Source organism: Megascapheus bottae, chromosome 8 (genome assembly GCF_031878675.1).
Source record: "Megascapheus bottae isolate mThoBot1 chromosome 8, mThoBot2.hap1, whole genome shotgun sequence".
Classification (NCBI taxonomy): domain Eukaryota; kingdom Metazoa; phylum Chordata; class Mammalia; order Rodentia; family Geomyidae; genus Megascapheus; species Megascapheus bottae.
The window spans coordinates 66759255-66783214 of NC_143516.1; the positions used below are offsets into that span (position 1 = coordinate 66759255).

The window sequence follows — 23960 nt, forward strand, 5'->3', positions numbered from 1 at the left end:
TTAATGTACTATGTTATCTCTCATCTCTTTTGCCATCCCTTGGTTATCTCATATTGTTACAATATTTCACCTTGTTATCTGATATATTTTATATGTGCTTAATTGGTTATTTGAAATTGGATAGGGAAGGGGGGAAATCAAGATAAGCGGGGGGAGGGTGGGAGGGAAATGGGGACCATGTCCTGAAAAAGGGTATCAATGTTTGTGAAGTTATGCACCTTTTCTCTGGTGAATATATAACAATAAAAAAATATTTTAAAAAAAGGGAATCTCATGGCCTTTTCTGCCCAGGCTAGCTTTAAACCTTGATTCTCTAGATCTTACCCTGCTAAGGAGCTAGGGTTAAAGGCATGAGCCACCAGTAACTGCCTTAAAATTCACTGTACAAAATTGAAATTAACAGTAGCAAACACTACGTTGAAAATGAACTATACAGCTAGTGGGGTGGGGAAAATGTGGGAGGGATCAAGGGATGGGGTGACATTGTCTAAAAAGAAATGTACCCATTACCTGACTTATGGAACTTATGTAACTGTAGCCCCTCTGTACATCACCTTTATAATAACAATAAAAAATAAAAAATAGAATAAATAGAAGTTAGAGTGCTTTGTCTGACAGAAACTTCGGTGATAAAAATTAAATTTAGTAAGATAAATTAAAGAATAAGTTTAAACTAGCTTTTTCAGATAAAGTACATACTTTTCCTTATAAAATTTGAGATATTACTAAACACATGATACATCTCTAGCACATAGAAGTGAGTCCCGTAAGAAATGTTTGAGAATTATTTTCCCAGCACATCTGGCCAACACAAGGCAGAGACTATACATGAGTACTCTGGCCTTGAGATAATTTCCAAAACACAGCTTTTTTTTTTTTAACTGCCTTGTTCTAAGTCATTCTCTTCACACTTACCAGAGATCTGGCATCAGTGACAATCCTGTGAACAAAAACAATTGAAAACCTTTATATTACAAATTCAGACTTACTTCCAGTGTTTTACTCAAAGGAAAGCTTTCCTCTCCCAGCCCTCACTTCCCCCTCAGAAATAGTGACTCACCACTATAATCCTTGTAACTGCTGTTCCAGAGGCTGAGATCTAGAGAATCAAGATTCAGCTTGGGCAGAAAAGTCCATGAGACTCAGGTTCCAAAATAACCAGCAAAAAAAAAAACAGAGCTAGAGACATGGTTCAAATGACAGAGCACCTGCCCAGCAAGTAAACTGAGCAAATACCAGGTCCTGAGTTCAAACCCCAGTATAACCAATAATAGTGATAATAATAACTATAATAACCTTTCTTTGGCTCCAGCCTTAAAGTCTTAAAATATAAATGCAGCATTCAGAGATAGGAGAAGATTAAGTAAGATCAGATATTCATTGCAATTACTACTCAGTAACTAAATTTTCCAGTTATATTTTCCTGAGATTACATTTTGACTGAAAACATTTCTAAGTACCTTAGGTATGAAGGACATATGAGAGATTTTCGAAGGAGGTTAAAAGTGCTAGAAGATAAATCCAGTCTCCCTAGCAATTGTTCTTTGTTTTCACAGGCTAGATATATAATTTCTCTTTCCAATCTAACAATGTACACAAATAACAACAAAGAAAATGTTCTCCCAGTATGCTAGCTTCTTTGTTGTAAACTAGAGAGAGATTTGCTTTACAATATCATATATTATCATATATAATACTTATATTATTTAGAGAGAAACTAAATGTTTAGCCATAGGATTTGAAAGCCACTTGGAATTAAATCCAGGGTGATACCTGCTTTTCCATTCTGTGCTACAGAGTTACTAAGCTAGACATAATGGAAGAGCTCAGGTACTCTTCCCTGAGGTGCTGCTCTGCCAAAGAAGATGTACTTTTGCCCTAAAAATCACCAGCTCCTGTGTTCTATGTCTCACTAAATGATTACAAATAATGCTAATTTACTATATTTTTTAAAGGGAAATGTAAACCACGTACTGGTGGCTCACGCCTATAATCCAAGTTACTCATGAGGCTGGGATGTTAAAATCCCAATTCAAATCCAGCCTGACAGAAAAGTCTGTAGACTCTTATTTCCAATTAACCACCAAAAAGCCAAAGTGGAGCTGTGGTTCAAGTAGGAGAACACTAGCCTTGAACAAAAATGCTAAGAGACAGTGCTCAGGCCTAAAGATCAAGCCCCAGTACCAACACACACAGAAAGTAAAATAATAATGAGTGTATCTTACAAGTATGCTTTTTTCCTCTTGGATAAAACCCATTCCAAGAGAACTTAAAATATATTAAACATTTTCCAGATATCTGAAATCATTTATGATGGCCTGTTTACAAAGAGGTAGAATTGATATGTTAATGTTCTTTCCTCTCTTAGAGTTTATGATTAGATTTTTAGTGCCTCAGATTGCTAAAGCAATCTAAGCTTTAAAACTTTGGCAGGCTTTCTTTAAAAAAAAAAATTCATAAGAACAAACTCAAGGTAAATGTCTGTCTTTTGATCCTTTAGTTAGAAAAACAATCAGACCTCACTAGGCCAAAACAGTTGGCAATGTCATTTGTAGGGAAGTAGAACCAAGTTGGGTCCTACAAGGAAGAATTTAATTAGGATTTAATTAAGACTGGGGGTATCAACTGTGTGTGTGTATGTATGTCTCTGTGTCTGTGTCTCTGTGACTGTGGAGGTGTGTCTGTGTGGGATATTTATTGATATTATCTCTCTTTCTGTGTGTATGCACGCTGTGGATAGTGTCCCTAAGATTTTTTTTTGCTCAAAGCTGACCTAGCTATCTGTAATCTTTAAAAAGTAACAATAGTAATAGTTATAATAAGAATAATAAGCCTGGATATACAAGAGGCTGAGATCTGAAGATCACAGTTCAAAGGTAGCACAAGCAGAGAGGTCTGTGAGACCCTTAGGTACAATAAACTAGCAAAGAGCCAGAAGTGGAGGTGTGGCTCCAGTGGAAAAGCACCAGCCTTGATTTAAAAAAAAAAAAAAAGACAAGCCCAAATGGGAGGCCCAGAGTTCAAGCCCTAGTACTAGCAGAAAAAAATAATAATGGGGCGGGATCATGGCCTAGTGGTAGAGTGGTTGCCTAGTATGCATGAAGCCCTGGGTTTGATTGCTCGGTACAACACACATAGAAAAACTAGAAGTGCTGTGGTTCAAGTGGTAGCACTCTCACCTTGAGAAAGCCCAAGGGCAGTGCCCAGGCAAACTAAAATAAAAACAATTGTAAGTTCAGAGTGCACTTTTCCATAAACTCCAGAGTGACAGAAAAAGCATATGGAATTTTGACCTTGTCCTGCTGCTAACTCTAGCTTTGTTTCAGTGCCTGTAATTTTCTTCCATTTCCAGATGCTGTAGATGTCTCACTCAGCCCCTTTCCTCTGGTTCCTGATGACACATACAGCAACGAAATCCTCAATGACACGCTGAAAGACAAGAAGAAGCCTGCAACGGTAAGGAATTCTGAGTCCTCTAGCTCTCAGGCTCCGTCCCCACTGTTAACAGCAAGTCAAAGTTTTGCCTTAGTCATGCCCAACATGAATAGATCAAAAGTTTTGAAAACTTTTCATGTCAAGCCAGGTGGCAGTGGCTCACACCTGCCATCCCTAACTACTCAGGAGGTTGAGATCACAGGACTGAAGTTCAAAGCCAGCCCCAGCAGAAAAAAAAAATCCCTAAGACTCTTCAAGTTTCCACCAGAAAACCAAAAGTGTAGTGTGACATAAGTGATAGAGCATCAGCCTTGAGCAAAAAGTTCAGGGACCAGCGATTAAGACTTGAGTTCAAGCTCAAGTACTGGCCCAAGAAGAGAAAGAGAAAAAGAAAAGGAGGCAGAGAATCAAGAGGTTAATAGAAGTAAGGGTCGGTACCAAGTGAGAAGTTCAAATGTTAAATGAATTCCACTAAAGTTAAAAAGAGGCGAAGAATTCTAGACCCTAGATAGTCAAAGGAATGATTTGGGAATAATACTGCCTTCAGATATTTGGGGTATTTTTTAACATGTGTGAATTGGGTCGGGGGATGCTGTGTTTGTGGGGAGGGGAAGAGACAGAGATTCTGAAGGTGGGGAGTAATGAAAAAGGTCCCCGGTGAAATGAATACAGTGACATAGATTGAGGGCACTGTGGCTGTGAGGACAGAGAGGCGAGCCTGATGTGGTTCAAACAGATTGAAAGCAGATGCTAGATTGCCTTAAATGTCTGGGAAACATGTTTGGGCTTTAGCCAAACACGTCATAAGCAGTCTGAAGATACTAGAGGAGAGGCCTGAAAAAATAATCCACTTTTTATATAGATGGAGCATCACTCATAAAATTTCCCAGCTAGAGAGGTCTAGGGCAGAAGGGAAAGAATAACTTAGGGTCAAAAGTTTCTAAGAACCCACACAGTGGTACAGAATGCTTATTCTAAACAAGTATCATTAGATACTTCAGAGTTACTAAGAAGGAAAATTTACTGTCCCTGCCACAAAAGAATATGAGGAGTATTTGAGGTAATGAGTGCTAATAAGTTTAATAACATTGTTCCAGATTACAAAGATAAATCAAAGCATCACATTGGGCCCTATAAATACACACAACTAGCAGTTGCTGATTTATTTCTCTAATAAAATCATTCATCCAAGCTAGGTGCCAGTGATTCATGCTTATAATTCTAGCTTCTAGCTACTCACTCAGAAGGCTGAGATCTGAGGATCATGATTCAAACCTAGCAGGGCAAACAAATTTGAGAGACTCTTATCTCCACTTAACCAACAAAAAAAGCTAGCTGTGTAGATGTAGCTGAAGTGGTACAGAGCCAGCTAGGAAAAAAAAACAAACAGAGTGTAAGGCCATGAATTCAAACCCCAGTCTGGCACACACACACACACACACACACACACACACACACACACACGATATCTAATGTTTAACAATATCTTCTTAGTACTACATTTTACAAAATGTGCCAGTGATTTATGCCTGTAATCTTAGCTACTCAGGAGGCTGAGATCTGAAGGTCGCAACTTGAAGCTAAACCAGACAGGAAAGTCTGTGAGACTTTTATCTCCAATAAACTACTCAAAAAAAAAAAAAATCCAGAAGTAGATCTATGGCTTAAGTGGTAGAATACTAGCCTTGAGCAAAAACAAGCTCAGAGACAACACCCAGAACCTGAGTTTAAGGCCCAGGACCTGCACAAATGTGTGTGTGTGTGTGTGTGTGTGTGTGTGTGTGTGTGTGTGTGTATCTGCTTCATGTAAATTTCAAACAAAATAGTGAGCTTATTAACGCAATCCTTTCTGTCATGTGGTTCATTCCCCATGGATCCTGGCACTATATAATGTCTACGTGGATGTTCAGTGGTTGCATTTTGACTGAATAAATATAAGAAAAACTTAAGCATCAGTCTGCTAGGTGTGAATTTATATTATGCAAGTTTCCATACAAATGGAGGAACTTTTTATGACCTGAAATGAGAAGGAAAATATCCACTCACCTGAACTGTAATTCTGTATTTCTGTCTCTGTCTGGCTGCCTCTGCCTCTCCCTTTCTCTCTCTCCCTCACCCTCTCCCTCTTCCTCCCCTTCCCCCCTCCCTCCTTTTTTTTCCGGTTCTGGAGCTTGAACTCAGGGCCTAGGCTATGTCTTTGAGCAATTCTGCTCAAGGTTAGCGCTCTACCACTCGAGCCACAGCACCACTTCCAGCTTTCTTTGTATATGTGGTACCAAGGAATCAAACCCAGGGTGTCATGCACGCTAGGCAAGCACTCTACCACTAGGCCACACTCCCAGCCCCTCTTTTTTTTTATGTTAGTCATCTGGCTTGAACTGTCTAGGGCACTGACCGAGAGCTTTTTCTGCTCAAGGATGGCACTCTACCACTTGAGCCACAATTCCACTTCTGACTTTTTGATGGTTAATTAGAGATTAGAGCCTTGTGCGTTCTTTCTGCCCAGACTGGCTTTGAGTCATGATCCTGGGATCTCAGCTCCTGAGTAGCTTGGACTGCAGGTATGAGCCATTAGCACCAGCCAGATATTAATTCTTGACATACCTATGTCCATCTTATTCTTTGTGGCAATTTCTATTGGTTGCCATTCATTTTCTTTAGTTTAACTTCTCCAGATATATTTCTAACATATTTCTTCTTTTTTACATTATCCTTTTTTTTCATTTTATTTTTTATTATCAAGGTGTATAGAGAGGTTACACTTACATTCACCAGGTAGTGGGTGCATTACTTCTCACACATTGATACCCCTTCTTATGTTTTTGTCCTCATTTCCCTCCTCCCAACCCCTCCCAATCATCTTGTTTGCCTTCCCCTCCCTTTTCTAACATATTTCTTGAAGCTATCAATACCCCACAGACCCAGGTATCTGAGGCTGAAAATCTGTCAAACTCCACATTTGAAAACTGACTCCAGCCATAGCTCCTGTGTCCTGGAGCACATGGGAAACAGGAATGATGGAAAGACCCCACTCCTGCCCAGACCAGCAAACAAGGATGCCCGGGGCCTGGCCCTCTGTGGAAAAAAGCCAAATCCAGATCCTAGGAGTAGTGGTTCTGTGCTCAGCCATATGCTTGCTTCTAAAGGTGACCTGAATCTGCCATTCCTGCTGAGAGACGTCGCAAATGCTGCTGTTTGCCCAGGGGTTTTTTTCATATATTTTTATTGTAATTAATATAAATTAATTAATTTATATTCACCAGATAGAAGGTACATTACTTCACAAATATTGATACCCTTTCTCATGCCATGGTCCCCATTTCCCTCCCACCCTCCCCCCACTCATCTTGATTTCCCCTCTTCCCTATCCTATTTCAAAGACCCAATTAAGCATATATAAAATATATCAGATAACAAAGTGAAATATTGTAACAACATGAGATAACCAAGGGACAGCAAAAGAGATGAGAGATAACATAGTACATTAAGGACAACAATCACTCATTATATGGCTTTTGTTTCCTTATCCTGGAGGTCGTTACATTTAGTGTCATACTATTTGGCCTAATGTCTCTAGATTTTGTTCTATTGTGAATCTCTGCTAGTAGAGCCCAAGGTTTCTACTGATTATGACAAATGAGGGAAACCATTGAGCCTATGTTCCTGTGAGTCTGGCTTACTTCACTTTTGCCCGGGTTTTTGTTGTTGTTGTTGTTGTTGTTGTTGTTATTGTTTGCCAGTCCTGGGCTTGAGCTCAGGGCCTGAGCACTGTCCTTGGACTTTTTCAAGGCTAGAGCTCTACCACTTGAGCCTCAGCACCACTCCGCCTTTTTTGTATGTATGTGGTACTGAGGAATTGAACCCGGGACTTTGTGCATGCTCGGCAAGCACTTTAATCACTAGGCCAAACTCCCGGCCCTGCCAGGGTTTTTAAACTACTTTCAGTGTGAAGTTTAGGTGCAAATGCTCCATCATTAAAATCAGTCTAGACTCTTCTCTTTTTAAAAAATAAGGATTATATTAATCTGTCAGCATCCATAGGTTGCTTTCTCTAATCCAATTCTCAACAGAGTATTTACAAACTCACCCAATAACATAGACAATCCCCACAGTGATGCACCAACAACGAGTGTGTGTGTGTGTGTGTGTGTGTGTACTGTCCCTTAGCTTTTCCCACTCAAAGTTGGTGCTCTATCACTTGAGCAACAGCTTTGCTTCTGGGTTTTTCCTGATTAATTAGAGATAAGAATCTCACAGATTTTCCTGTCCAAGATGGCTTCAAATCTTGGTCCTCACATCTCAGCCCCCTCAGTGGCTGGGATTATAGGTGTGAGCCATTGGTACTTGACAACATTGATATATGAAAATAACCCTGGATTTGAGAATGCAGGAGTGTACATGTTTGTATGTAGGTGAAGTCATAAGGAATCAAGACCACAAAATAATTAACTCATTTTTACTTTGTCAATGGAATTCAGAGGCTACTTCTAATTCATAGAACTTTTATTCCAAAAGCATGTGATTCTTCACAATCAACCTCTGGATATAATCATTAATATTAGTAATTAATAATTGATAATAATTAATATAATATATTCTAGTAAAGTAGCTATGAGTTTGTGATTCACATGAATAGAAGTCTTTTGGTTTGGGGGTTTTTAGTTTGTTGTTGGCGTTTTTTGTTTTAACTCAGGAAAGAGAAGCAGGATTCACTAATGTGCCAGAGGACCCACTGGATCAAAAGGTGGAGTTCAGCATCTTTCTACCAAACCAGAAGTTCAAGGCAGAGCTCTCTGATCCCAGGTCTCCATACCATCAAGAACTGGCAGAAAAGTCCCAGCTGCAGGTGGGTGACCCAGCCCACACCACGTCCCCATGTCACGTCATGACAGAAGGCTAGCAGCCAACACAGCCCACGTCACGTCATGATGGGAGTCCCCAAGATGAATATTGCCCATTGGAACTTTTCCATTCTTATTTACATGTGAGCTTTCTCTGAGGTGCCTCCTATTCCTAAATGCGTATTTCTGAAGAAAGGCCACACCCCTTCTAGTTTGAAAAACTGGACAAAGACTGTGACTTGCTCAGCCTTGTGTAAAGTCTCATCTCCTCAATGTTACTATTTGCTTTTCAGAGTCTCATTCATCCAAGAGGAAGTCCCTCTGTCATAGCCTTTTGTCCCCTCCCAGCTCTTTAACAGGGACCACCCCTACCCAGGGGGTCAGCCATTAGAAATACACACACACACACACACACACACACACACAACCAGCCCACCACCTGCATTAGCATATCTATGAAGGCCTTAATTAGTAATTAAAGGGCAGTGTTTTGCATTAATCTGATTTTCACAATAAACCTAATGAGCAATTTAATACATATGTCAAACCGGATGGCTTCCCTGTTGTCTGAATTCTTTCTCCTCTGTAAACATTCAGAGAAATTCAACACAGCTGCTTTATTTTTTTCTTTTTCTTTTTTTTAAGCCTCGTTAACATCCATTTCAGCAGAATCAGGCAAACCTCTTGTGCATTGGTATTATTAACAAGGTTAACTGGGCACTTAATTATCAATTTGGTGGTTAGAGTTCCACAATCAGAAGGTTCACCCTGAAGATAACCTAAGCAGAATAACCCAAGTCTATTTATTTATTACTTTTTTATTTAGGTCCTCTTTTCCTTAAATGCATTTACACCCTCCTAAGCAAAGCTTACTCTTAACCACTGGCACAGATGTTCACAAAGGAGGCCTGGGCCCACCAAACAAGACACCCCTCCTGCCCTGCCCTGCCTCCTCCGGCAGAGCCCAGAGTAAGCCACAGCCTTCCTTCCCACAGCTCGGTGATGTGCTGCTGAGTGAATAGAGGACGAGATCCATTCAACTCCCCCTCACTCCCTCTATCTGAACAACAATCTGCTACATGCTAGGAGAAAGAAAGGTAACAATGTAAAAGCGAAAGGTAGAGCCAGGTGCTAGAGACGCATGCCTGTAATCTGAGCTATTCAGAAGGCTGAGATCTCAGGATCACAGTTCAAAACCAGCCTTGGGAAGAAAAGTCCATAAGACTCTTTATTTCCAATTCACCAGCAAAACTCTAGAAATGGAGGTGTGGCTAAAGTGGTAGAGTGTGAGCCATCAGTGAAAAAAACCACACGAGAGTGGGAGGCCCTGAGTTCAAGCCACAGTACCAGCACACACACACACACACACACACACACACACACACACACACACACACACACACACACAGAGTGAAAGATCGTGGGATTTAGTAAAGGAAATGGACAAGATGCACACCTTCTATGATATATAATGCAAAACAAACCAGAGAAGACTCAAGCTCTACAATTCAGTGAGATGATCTAGCTGGCCCTGGAAATGAATGGGCAGAGACCACCTCCAACAGCAGAAGCTAGGGGACATTGCACCTTGCAAGGGCTCAGGGGAAATGACCCAGAGGCACCTGGAGTCAGAGATATGTATCTTGTCTATCAGGAGGACGTGGAATCTAGAAGGGGATGAGGATGACAGGAAATATAATTGGCAGGCTGCTGGCATGGAATGAGAGGCACTAATTCAAGACAGACATAGACGCCTTTCTAAAAAAAAAAAATGAGACCTACTGGGCACCACTAGCTCACACTTGTAATCCTAGCTACTCAGAAGGCTGAGATCTGAGGATCGAATTCGAAATTGGCCCTGGCAGGAAAGTCTGCAAAACTCTCATCTCCAATAAATTTTTAAAAATTCCAGAAAAAGTTGGAAGTAGAGCTGCAGTTCAAGTGGTTGATTGTTAGCTTCTTTGAGCAAAAGAAGCTCAGGGACAGCTTCTCAGGTCCTGAGTTCAAGCTCCAGGATGAGAGAAAAGAAGAAGACAAATTAGACTTATTCAAGAGTAGTGCAGCCCATACTTGGAGATTTATCCAAAAGTCACTGATTATAGAACAATTAATTTAGAGAGGGGAAGCATTTTTTCCTCCACCTTCTCTCCTTCCTCCTTTTCCTTCTTCTCCTGTTCAACTTCCTCCTCCTCCTTTTTCTCCTCCACACATGAATGCTGGAGCCACGGGGTAAGAGGGAGAGGGAAGTCAACTTCTCTTCTCTTTCGCTGCACTCATCTCCTGCTCCCTCTCCAGAAAAGGTGGCTGGGTGGTCCATATAGGACCTCATAAAGTGCTGGCCCATTGAGCTTGTGAGGTTCAATGCAGGCTGAGGGGTGAGAGCTTGCAGATTCACTAGATTGAGTCACAACATGAATAGAATGGGGCAAAGAAGACTGAGGGACTGGTGAGAGGGCTGGAAGAAGAGCCAGGAAAGAACAGACCATTGTGAAGACAGAACAGACATACAGAACTGAGATATTAGCTTGGAAAGAGCTTCCAGAAAAGGTCCAAGCGTAAGGAGGAGACACAGGGCGAAGCTAGGGAGTAGCTGGGCACAACAATTCTAAATTACTAATAAGAATAAATTGTTTCAAAGGAACTTAGGCTCAATGGTTTCCCTCCTTTGTCATAATCAGTAGAAACCTTGGGCTCTACTAGCAGAGATCTGCAATAGAGCAAAACCTTGATACATAAGGCCATATAGTATGAAGCTAATTGAAAGGACCTCCAGGATATAGAAACAAAAGCCATATAATGAATGATTGTTGTCCTTACTGTACTATGTTATCGCTCATCTCTTTTGCTGTCCCTTGGTTATATCACATTGTTACAGTATCTCACTTTGTTATCTGATATATTGGATATATTTGTATTTGGTTATTTGAAATTAGATAGGGAAGGGGGGAAAACAAGATGAGGGGTGCGGGTGGGGGGGGAGGGTAATGGGGACCAAGACATGTGAAAGGGTATCAATGTATGTGAATTAATGCACCCTTCTATCTGGCAAATATCATGTAACCCTTTTCTTAATTACAATAAAAATATTAAAAAAATAAGAATAAATTGTTAAAACTTATTGGACATCTACAAAAGTCCAAGAGAAAATCTAATCCATTAGATTAGAATATACCTACCTGCTCATTTAGGTACAGCAGACATTAAGAACATCTTTATTATAATATTATTATCTATAATATGTATAATATTATAGAACTTTAATGTCATATCTTACTGTCTTTAATATTATAGATGTTTTCTAGATCTTCTAGTCTGATTCAGAACACATGATAATGAAAATACTATAGTTGACTATAATTAGAATTTGCAAATATATTATTGTGTCAGTAAAATAAAACTCAAGTAGCCAAAAAAAGTTTTCTCTAAATACCACCTTAGAGTTATTTTCTGTTTTATGTAGAGTAACTATAAAAGCAGGTCAGAATTACCAGGCTATGGCTTCTAAGTAAATAGCAAACTTTTTCCCCCTGGTTTCAGAAACAATTGAGAACAAAGAGTTTGACCTCTTTGGTTGTTTCAATTTTCCATTTTCATTTTTTCCCCTAGCTCATCAAAAGTATTTGGGCGGAAAAAGCCTTTGGTAATCTGCCCCCATGAAACCAAAGAATGTGTCACAAATTATCTTTCTCTCTGCAGTTGCAAAAGGAATTTAAGAAACTTCCAGGATTCAAAGAAATCCATGTGTTGGGATTTAGGTAAGTAAGAGAATGGGACTCGTCTCAATTTTAAAATTACCTTTCTTCGTATCTTATTTTAAAAGAGATGTCATGAGAATTATAAGGTCTCTTTCCTCCATTGTTTAGCTCTGCCAAGTCCTGAGGACTGAATACATTTCACATAACAGCAGTGTCTAATTAGAATATGACTCCCAGGGATTGTTAAGAGTTAGCACAGATGTGTATCCCTTCTTCCTTCTACGGTCAGAAATGATGCCTCCTACAGAGATGACCTTGGTAATGACATTAGTAAACCTCTTGGGGAAAGATCTCACCAGCAGCAAATAGCTTGGGTTTCAGATTGCCTGGTTCCCTATCCAACACTCTCATCACCATTTTAACAAATTGTGTCATCCAAGAACGTTAGGAAAGAGTAAATGAAGAAAGCATGGCCCCTGTGGTGTGGAGGGGGTTGAAGAACGAGTTGTTTGGGAGAAGCATAGGGATTAAAAAAATACCAAGTCTCCCCAGCACAGATCATTTACATTATTTAAAAAATGAACTTCAGTAACGTATCACCACTTGGATATTATTAATTTAAATCTTTAAATAAACTGCAGCATTCCACCATGTTCCCATAGATTCAGCACAAATAAGTGTGCACCCATTACCACCCCAAGAATAATGCAGGTTCAAGGGATTTGTGGCAAGAACTTTTATGTCTCTCCTTAGATCCTCATTATTTCAAACATCTAAAGGAAGGGTCATAAGATGGTTTGTTGGTGGGATGGGGAGATGGTGTGTTGGTTTATTTGTTTGTTTGAGCAATGTCACCAAGAAAATATGAGCCTTGGCGTGAACAGATTCCATGCACTAAGGGGTTTGGTGAATGAAAAGGGCCTCACCAGAAAATCTCCTGGCTCACGTCTGTAATCCTAGCTACTCAGGAGGCTATTATCTGAGGATCAAGGTTCAAAGCCAGCCCAGGCACAAAAGAACCTGAGACTCTTATCTCCAGTTATTCTCTAGAAAACAGGAATTAGGGCTTGGTTCAAGGGTAGAGTGGTAGCCTTGAGCTGAACAGCTCAGGGACAGTACCCAGGCCCAGAGGCAGGGTGGTAGTCTTGAGCTGAACAGCTCAGGGAGAGTGCCCAGGAGAGTTCAAGCCCCATGACCCACAAAAAAGAAAGAAAAGAAAATCTCCTGCTTTGTGTCTTTTAAAGAGGCATCAAGGCTTCACAAAAGAAAAACAGGGTGACACTGATCAAGATGATTTGTAGTCATAAACTTGGTTGAAGGTCAACTACTTTGTGAAACCACTGAAAGATGGTAAAAAATATTTAACAACAACAGCAATAAAGCTTCCGGGGCAGCAAGGCTTGTAGGGAATTTCCAGGCGCATGCTCCTAGCTACTTCTTCCACATCTTAACACTCTATGGAAAATACTGAAAAGTAAACGTTATCAAAGACGAAACTCTTGATGTCTACTGAAACAAACTCTTTTTCATTTCAAAACACTGCTCTGCAGTACTCCATGTGAAATCAGATGGATTAGAGAAAAATAAAAAGTGGTAGAAAAGTATTTTGCATAAATAGCAAAGGTGTTCAGAATAAGTCACTGCAGTTAAAGTAGAAAATTTTAATCTAAAGCTGAAGGAATCCATGAGAGTATTTCTCCTGGTGAATGATTAAATGTTCATAGCCCCTCCCTTTAATAAATGAAAAAGCAATTTACAAAATCTATTTCAGAAGAAAACCAAAATGTTAGAAGATGAAATTTTCCATGGTAAAGCTTTTGAAGATTTATCACTGGAAACTGAATTTTCCCCCGGTATTTATCTCTGTAAGGATTTATTTTCATTTCTGCCAAAGATGTTTATGAAGTTAGTTTGATCACCTTCTACTACTGATTTTAATTGTATTAGGAGAACATGAGGCCACCAGAAAATAATTTGCCCCTGGGTAGAGTTCCAGTAGCTTATATCTGCAATCCTGGTTACCCAAGAGGCTGAGCTCTCAGGGTAAAGGTTTGAAGCCAGCTGGGGTAGAAATGTGACATTCCTATCCACAGTTAGCCACCGAAAAACCAGAAGTGGAGCTGTGGCTCTGGGTGGTGGACCATCAACTGTAAGGGAAAAGTCTAAGGAACAGCACCCAGGTCTTGAGTTCAGTCCCCAATACTGGCATTATTTCTGCCTCTGAATGTAATAATCAATAGGCTTGCGAGTAGGACAAACTTGTGATCATTCACAGGCATGCTCAGGGCATTGTAAACTCATTACGAGGGAAATTGCTTGCCTCCTGAAGCCAGATTCCTGCAGTATACTGAAAACCCAGTGAGTATCATGGTATTATCTTCCCTTCTACTTATATAAAACCTGACTTCAAAGTTCACAAGTACTTTCTCATCAATGAGACCATCTGAATCCCTCCACACAATTGGAGAGTCGTTAGGGCATCTGCTATTAGCACAACTGTTTTTACAGTTCTTCTCTCAGCACATGCAACTATAAAGGGCATAATTCCACAGGTCTGTGCAGTGTCCTTTCATCAAGTGCACCCCTTCTCATCCTCCCTGACCACCTCTGTAAGACTACTGAGCAAACTCTCTGCTTTAGATGTTGCTTTACCTTTACAACCAATAAGGGAGTGTCGCTAATCCTTCAGTCTAGTCCAGGAATAAGAGTGCTCCTCGGGCTGGTACACAAATATCCTAAGCAGCTTCATGCATAATATCCAAGAATCAGAAACAAGCAAAAACGTCCCATCATCAAGCAAGAGAAAAACAATAGGAGCACATTTGCCATGTGGGCTTGTCCTTACCAAGAGAATGGAATACAGAACAGCATGGCAGCCTTTCAAAAATGAGTAACAACCTATGATGAATGAAAGAAGCCAAATAGAAGTATGATTCCAATTATAGTAAACCGTACAAAATGCCAGAGAATGACATTAATAATCCGGAATGCCAGAGAAGAGACAAACAATTGCTTGGAGAGAGAAAGGGAGAGAAAGTGGGTGAAGAAAACTGAGATCTGGTGATTGCCATTCAAAGTCAACCTAGGTACAAAAGACTATTTTTTGCCGGTCCTGATCCTTGAACTCAGGGCGTGAGCACTGTCAATGGGCTTTGGCAAGGCTAGAGCTCTACCACTCGAGCCACAGCACCACTTTCAGCTTTTTTTCTATATATGTGGTATCGAGGAATCGAACCTGGGTCTTTGTGCATGGTAGGTAAGCACTCTACCACTAGACCAAATTCCTGGCCCACAAAAGACTTTTATCTCTAACCAGCAAAAAAGTCAGAAGTGTGAGCTGAGAGTTTGGCCTAGTGGTAAGAGTGCTTGCCTAGCATGCACGAAACCCGGATTTGATTCCTTGGTACCACATACATAGAAGAAGCCAGAAATGGTGCTGTGACTCAAGGAGTAGAGCACTAGGCCTTGAGAAAGCCCTGAGTTCAAGCCCAAGGACTGGCAAAAAAAGCCAGAAGTGGAGGTATGGCTCAAGTGGCAGAGCACCATCCCGAATTGAAAACCCTAATGGATAGTGCCTAGGCCTTGAGTTCAAGCTTCAGTACACACACACACACACACACACACACACACACACACACACACACAGTAACAGAAGTAGTAGTAATAATCCATTGGCCAAAAATACTAGGTCTAAGGGTCAATATCAAATAATTACTTTTGAAAATAAACTACTAATAATTTAATGTCATTCTGGAAAAAAGACAGCTATTTCTAAAACACTTTTCCTATGTACATGAGGTCAAATAGGATGAGACTAAATGAAATGAACTCTAGAGTGTGGAAACAAGAGATTGTTGTCCTTAATTACTATGTTACTTCTCTTCTCTGTTTTTGTCCTTATGATTAATCTCATGTTGTTTCTGTATCCGACTTTGTTACCTAGTATACAGCATATAAGTTTGTTTATTTGAAATAGGGAAGGGAAGGGGGGAAACAAATGATTAGGAGGAGGTGTGGGAGGGGAAACAGGGACATCATGAGAAGGGATATCAATATGCGAGAAGTAATGTGCCTACTATCTGACAAATGTAACTGTAATCCCTCTATATGTTATCCCGACAATAAAAAAAAATTCCCTAGCAATAATACCCCCCAATATATAATATGTGAGGTCGATTTGCAACCTCTTTATCCAGGGATACAGTGATCAGAAACATGATATTCAGATAGTTTTCAAAATTTCCACTCAAGTTCTGGCATTTTATGTGTTCTTGATAGCTCCAGACAGACATAAAAGAAAATGCAAGGGAGAAAGTTGTGTATGTGAAATAACTCATTGATTACTTCAGTAAGTCATAAAAATTCTCTATTCCTTTGCATGTTTCTGTGGCGTATGAAATGAAGACCAAAGAAAGAAAGAGATGGGTAATTTGAACTTTTTAATGTTTTGAAATATTGTGTATTTTTCCTTCACAAATCTATGTTAATTTTTGTACAAATAATATTTACATGTAATGATTGGGTTGAGCCAATGTGTTTTTGTAGTTTCTTCTTTAAATGGAAGCACTTGATTAGTTAATAATTACAAAGACTCACTATCTATCTGAAACTATATCTATCACATATCTATCTGAAACTAGGATTCAGTGGCTCATGCCTGTAATTTTAGCATCTCAGGAGGCTGAGATCTGGTTCAATGGCAGGCAGGGCAGAAAAGTCCATGAGACTTCATCTCTAAAATAACCAGCCGGAAGTTGGACTGAGGGTGTGGCTCGAGTGATAGATTCCCAACTAGATGAGCAAAATGAGCTAATGCAGGACCTTGAGTTTAAAACTTGATATCATTGGGGGAAAAAAACTATGTGAGAAAGTCAGGGAAACATTGCTTTGATTAGGTTCCTACTAAACCTAAGATCTAACCAGATAAATGTAAAAAATATACAGGTGCAATGTGAATATGACTTCACATTTTCTTACCTATTGTTTATAAGGGGATTTTGTGTGAGTCTACACACAGAAATGCACCCATCAGGGTGAGTACAGAGAAACTAATTTGTTCCTTGGTTTCAAGGTCATTTTGAATTTGAGGACGGATCCTCCATACCTTGCAGCGATCAGTAACTGAGCTCCTTACAATTAATTGTCCAGTGAAATAATGAACTGGGAACTCTGACCAATTGAGTGGTCTGAAGAAATGCCAAAAACACACGTTATCTGTCCCAATGGCCTTTAAAATATTTCTGCAGCTCTCTGTGTAGATTTATGGCATGACGCAAAAGGTCAACTCTGATTCTGCAGCCAGAGCTATATCTCAAGGACAAGATATAATCGAGTTTCTGTTTTTACATACAAAAAGGCATCCTGTTTATAAGCATGACAGTTAATACAGTTAATCAAATGATACGTTGCTTTTTCTCCAGTTTTTTCTTATGTGATTTAGAGATTGTTTCTTTCTGTTGTTTATCTTAGAGGGTCTTACTCTACAGTCCGTCCTAGCCTCAGACTGTCCCTCCTCCTGCTTCATCCTCCTGAGGATTACAGGCATCTACCACCATGCCCAACCAAAGTGTTGTTTGGGTTTTGTTCTTACTAAAAAAATACTTTGTGCTGGGCATGGTGGCTCATGCCAAGATCTGAGGATCTCAGTTCAAAGCCAGCCTGGGCACGAAAAGTCCATGAGACTCTTATCTCCAATTAACCACTAGAAAACAAGAAGTGGGACTGTGGGTCAAGTAGTGTGGTAGCCTTGAGCTGAAAAGCTCAGGGAAAGCTCCCAGGCCCAGAGTTCAAGCCCCATGACCGACAAAAAGAAAATACTTTGTGTAAACAAGCAAGTAGAAATGGCCTACAGAACTGCAGCTTGGACGTGGTTACAATATGAATAGCCTTCTGTTCTACTACTGTATATTATATTGGCATTTCATAGACCTTCATAAAGATGGCTATTTTTCAAAGAACAATTTATCTCTCTTCCTGATTTCATGACTTTTAACCCACGCACCCTCCCCACCAACCCCCCCCACACACACTTTGGTCCACTAACATTGGGCCATTGACATTCTTTTGCAAATGATGTTTAAAAAAAGATATAAAGAAAATGATACACAAAAGAATATTCAGTTGATAATCCTTCCTGAAGCTGAACTGTCTTCCCACGTGCTGGCACTCAATTTCCAAACTAAATTTTAGAATTAGAATATATACACCTGTCATTTTTTCCCTACTTCAAATTTCTGCTAAACATGCAGTGTTTTAAGTGAGACATTTCTTGAGAAGCTGCTCAGAGCTTGATTCTGCCCTGTGGATTGGGGCCTGGGCAGGCCCTCCAGCGGCTACACTGATCCGGTGATCGGCTTTCAGTGGGGTGTGTTCTCTGTCTTCACAGTTCAAACTCCATGGAAGTACAGCTGTCAGCCATCTTTAAGCGAGACCGAACAAAACGCCCTGCAAGTGATCTCCTGTCTTTAGACTCCAACAAAATTGAACCTGAAGGAGCCCACCCACAAACAGTGGAGGAAGACCAACGACCCAAAATCAACCTGCCAGCTGTAGATCTCACAAAACTCCTCAGCAGAATAGTGGAAGACCTGCCCTCAGACCCGGGGACAATGCAGATCTCTGACGGTCAGTGGGCCATGTCACGACTCTGAGCTCCTCCTAGACTCCCACACAGCAGCTAGGATATGAATGTCTCATAAAAACTGTCATGTTTAGCATAGAGCCTATAAAGCCAATCGTACCAGGACAGGTAGGCCACACTGGCAGTCATTCTGTCTCTCTTCACTCCTCTTTACCAGGTTTAACAAGCCTTTAGTGACTTATTACCAAGGACAGCACCTAGAGAATTCACATTTTTCAGCCCTGTCCAGATCATCAGGGTCATCCCCTGGAGCCCTGCAGAAAGAACCCTGCAGAGAGAGAGAACCCCTGGATAATGCCATTCCCGTGACACAAAGTAAACTGATTTTGTCATCTGTTAAGTTGGTCAGATCCCAGCAAGACACAGCTGTTCCACTGAGATCTGGATCATCTGAAGAGCATTTGACAAAGGAATTGTTCCTCAGAGCTTGCCTATACTCAAAGGAAGGCAGCAGCTTCCTAGAGCTAAAAGCAGTGAGGTCTCTTCATTCTCTCCAGGCCTGAACGGTTTCTTAATAATCCTGAGCCAGGCTAAACAGGAGGGCAGAACCAATGACACAGTTATGTAAGTCAGCCTCCTGGGGAGAGAGTAACAGCAAAGACAGAATGCCCTCAGGAACCTCGGAGGGTGCCTAAAGAGAGAGGAGGCTGAATTCACCAGCCCCAGAGATGGGGTGTAGGTGGATAGGGAAATAGGTATGGGAAGGCTGGTCCCACAGCATACAGCGTGAAACTATGGTTGTTTGCCGATTCTGCTTCTCTGGTTTAGCTGGGCAACTCTTCACACTGGGAAGCATCACAAAGGTCTCTGGGGCAAGGAGAAGGTCAGCTCTGAGATCATGTCATTGACTGGGATTTTTATTTGTTGAGTCTCCAAGGAGATGATGGGTCCTGAGAATCAGAATTTCGAATAGAAAAGACTCCAGACTCCACACTGGTCCCTCATTCCAGGATGTGTGCTAGCCATTTCTTATTTTAAAAGCTTAGTCATATTTTGGGTCGGGGAAAGCGGAAAGGAGGGGGGAGAAGTGCTGGTTCTAGGTACTGTCCCTGAGGGTTTGTGCTCATGGCTGGTGCTCTACTACTTGAACCACAGCTCCACTTCTGATTTTGGGGGGTAGTTAATTGGAGATAAGAGTCTCATGGACTTTCCTGTTCAGGTTGGCTTTCAACTACAATCCGAAATTCTCAGATTCTTGAGTAGCTAGGGTTACAGGCATGAACCACCCGCAACGAACAACTTAGTTATATTTTTATCCCTACTCGCCTTGCCAATCAGCCTAATGGCTTGGCACAAATACATAGAATAAAAGTGAACACTTACAGATCTGTCTTCACAGCTATTCTTTCTTGCAATTTGTGTGCGTGCGTGTGTGTGTGTGTGTGTGTGTGTGTGTTAATGGGTTTAAACTACAGACTTCACACTCTCACTTGGCTTTCGTGCTAATGGTTAATGCTCTACTTGAACTACACCTTTAGTCCAGCTTTTTCTTTTTTTAAGTTTCAGTAGGATTTTTTTGCCAGTACTGGGGCTTGAACTCAGGGCCTGAGTGTTGTCCTTGGGCTTTCTCAAAGCTAAATCTCTTCCACTTGAGCCACAGCACTATTTCCGGCTTTTTCTATGTATATGGTTCAGAGGAATTGGACCCGGGTTTCATGCGTACTAGGCAAGCACTCCACCACTAGGCCACACTCCTGGCCCCAGTCCAGCATTTTTTTTTATTCCAGTTCTGGGCTTGAGCTCAGGGCCTGAGCACTGTCCTTGGACTTTCTCAAGGCCAGAGCTCTACCACTGAGCCTCAGCACCACTTCTGGCTTTTTTCTATGTATGTGGTACCGAGGAATCGAACCTGGGTCGTTGTGCATGCTAGGCAAGCACTCTACCACTAGACTAAACTCCTGGTCCCCCCAGTCCAGCTTTTTGATGGTTAATTAGTGATGAAACCTTGTGGATTTTCTTTCCTGAGCTGCCTTCACCCCACAGTCCTAAGATACCAACCTCCTGGCTAGCAACATGATACATTGTGTGCACATTCACCAGTACATGTTGATGTGATACGTGAATACATTATGTAGTCAAATCAGTCATTTGCATATGCAGACATCTATCTTTTCTTGAGATAAGAACACTCAGGAATCTCTCTTCTAATGATCTTGCCTTGTCTCTCATCCCCTCACTGAGCAATTGAGGACTAGCTCATTCTCCTCTCTGTTCACACATGCCCTTGCACCCATCAACTAACTTCTCTTCCCTCTCCCCTCTCCTTCATGACAATTCTTATCACCTCTCCTGACAAAGACAACCTTCCTATCTGTCCTTCATTACCTCGCCTATGGCCCCCCATTTCTTAATGGTTTCTTGTAGAATTCTTTAAAAATTGGCTAGTGGCACATTTTCAACCTTGAGTATTTTATTGTCCCAATCATTAAAGAAATAAAATGTGAACACCCTAACCTTGTGTACTTTTGTACCCACAGAAGTTGTGGGGTTGTCTCCAGTCTCTGAACCTAAGACCCAGCCAGGACCACCTACACCTCCTGCCAGTGTCACTCAGGTAGGAGAATTTGTTCTCCTTCTTTTGCTCAAATAGGAGCAATGCCTCAAAAATCTCCAACAACAAAAATCAGCTTAATGACTACATAGAGAAAAAAAAATCTCTTTTGCAAAGGCAATTATATAATTCTTCTCTGTTTTTGCAACATAAACTTTGCCAACCCACTTTTAGTCACAGAACTAATAAACTGAAATTCAGATGCATTTCAGCTATCCTGAAGTTCAAAGATTCCCCAAATTCAGTTCAATCCTTGTTTCAATTAGAATGAGGTTGTGCTCCATTTTTGATTAAACAAACACATTTTGTGCACTCAAAAGAATAAAGCAGGACATATTAACTTGATTCATATTAATTTTGACTTTGATTTTGACTTTTGTATGAATGTATACATAGACCTTCAGTATTATGCAGAATATATTTGAAAACTTACCTTGTAAATTTACTTTTAATTCTTAAGGTCTTGACTACATATTTATTTATGGGATGTGGCAAATGCAAATTAATGTCTTAGTAAATTCAGTAGTCATTTTTACATTTTACATTACAATTTTTTAATGATAAAGGCAGAGTTGTTACAGTTACGTAAGTCAGGCAAAGAGGACATTTCTTCTTGTACAATGTCTTCCCTTCCCTTGCTCTCTCCCAGTTTTTCACTTGCATTTTTTTACATTTAATTGAAAGCTATGTGCATCTTCTAAAAGTTTTCACTTTAGTGTTCAGGAATGGAAGTATAGACTAAGCTGTAACACCTCTTGAAATGAAAAAAAAAAGAACTCAAAAACTGAAATATAATTTACGCATTTTCAAGTATTTCAAGTGTCTATTTGGATGAATCATTTAACCTGGAAGAATGGATCATGTATCACTACATATTGTCCTGTAAGACAGATTTTTTACATCAGGACCTCCCTTGACAGCAAAAATTCATAACAACTACAAAAGCATATCCTGAACTGTAAATGATAATATTAAAGGACAGGAAAGATAAGCCTTCTCAAGTGCAAAGAATGTCTCCACATCTGTCTTTCTTTTATCTTCAGAATGGGGCTTTGAGCACAGCATTTCCTCTCAGTGAACCCCTGCACGAGACAGTGATCACTGAAGAAACTGGCCTGACTGGTGAGTTTGTTCTGCCTTTATGTGACATTTCTGACCTGGGGCTGTTGTTAACCACTCCTTTCTTGAAGCTCCTTCTTTATTTGGCTTCCAAAAAATAACTCCCAGATTCATCTTATACTTGGTGATAGATTACTCTTCCTTGATTTCTTATATTTGAGCTTTGTTTTAGATTATTTTAATATATTCAGTGACTATATTATGGCATTTTGTATACATGGATATAGCATAATAAGATTTCATTTCAAAGAATCAAAACAAAACTGAGCACTGGCGACTTACACCTATAAATCCCTTCTTCTCAGAAGGCTGAGATCCAAGGATCATGGTTCAAAGCCAGTTAAAGCAGGAAAGCCTGTGAGACTCTGATCTGCCGTTAATTCTCCCCCCCCAAAAAAGCCAGATATAGAGATGAGGTTTTAATGGTAGAGAGCTAGCCTTGAGAAAAAAATTTAATGCCCGGGCCCTGAATTCAAGTTTTAGTATCAACACAAATAAAAAGTAATTGTTTTTTTTAAAGAATCAAAACAGAAAACAAAACTAAAATTACTCTTGGTGAAATGGAAAGATCTAGATATTAATATTGGTTGCACAACTTCATGTACTAAACCCCATTAAATTATTGCCTTTAAATGTTGATTTTATGTTGCATAAGTTTCATCTTAATAGTTTTTGCAGGAAATCAGAGGACTGCGGAGAAAAATCCCATTCACAATTGAGAGACTTATTTAGCTCTAAGCTTCTAGACTGGCTTTATAGCAAAGAAAATACAATCATCAATGATGAAATGTACATCTGCCTGCTTGTAGTGTAGAAATTACTCTGGAGAAAACTTTCTCCTCCAGTACTCATCAGCTGATAGTCTGCATGATGATGGATTTGGTCCCATCTGCTTCCACCTCCACAATAGACCAAACCAGTGTCTGGTTCCCTCGTGGTTCTCTCTAGAGACAGGGCATGGATACTGATGCACATGCAGTTCTCAGGGGCATTGTTCTGATCATCTGCCCCATTCAAACATTGCTCTTAGGATAATTAGAATAATTAGAGGAGAGGCTTCATTAGATAACCTTAGATTCATGCTATACATGAAAAAATTATCTCAATTGAGCTTTTGGTTCATATTCCAGCAAGAAGAGATATATTTGGTAGAACACAGACTAAGGCTGCAAATCGAAAGTGTTGGTAATTCAGGGCAGATCCAGATGCTTTCTTGATCAATGCAGATGAGGATGGAAATGGCATATCTTAATGAAAATAAATGGAAATTCTAAGTAGGAAACATTCCTAAAAGAAAGATATGCCATTTATACATGGGAAAAACCAAAGAGAAGAATGTTCTGGATGAGTCTGTGACTTCCTTCCTGCAAATCAATTCTGGCTGCCTTGCCCCCAACCTGCAGTCAAATGAAACACTGGGCTCCAAAACCCTGCACCACGATATTACTAAGATAATTTTAGTCTAGAAAAATCTCTTAAGGTTAGTGTCACCCAACGCCTACTAAGCCATTAAAGTTTCAGGAAAGCGCTAATAGAAAATTTTTGAGTTTAAGCAGTTTAATTTAGTAGTTAATTCTCTGACATAAAAGACTTGCAAAATATGCCTCTAGAAAACCAAGTGCACTGGCATGTTGAATAGATTTATAAAGCCCTCTATTAGGAATATTTTTAGAGCAATT

The 23960-nt window shown here is 40.2% G+C and overlaps 1 protein-coding gene across 1 annotated transcript in view; it reads left to right on the top strand.

Moving 5' to 3' along the window:
• Impg1 (interphotoreceptor matrix proteoglycan 1) overlaps positions 1–23960 on the top strand; it is a 70507-nt gene that overhangs the window by 12367 nt on the left and 34180 nt on the right. Inside the window, exons 5-11 of the mRNA XM_090337780.1 lie at positions 3353–3456; positions 8129–8281; positions 11973–12031; positions 16376–16396; positions 18357–18595; positions 21089–21165; positions 22206–22284. Of these exons, the coding sequence (XP_090193906.1) occupies positions 3353–3456; positions 8129–8281; positions 11973–12031; positions 16376–16396; positions 18357–18595; positions 21089–21165; positions 22206–22284 (732 nt within the window). The remainder of the gene's footprint in view (positions 1–3352; positions 3457–8128; positions 8282–11972; positions 12032–16375; positions 16397–18356; positions 18596–21088; positions 21166–22205; positions 22285–23960) is intronic.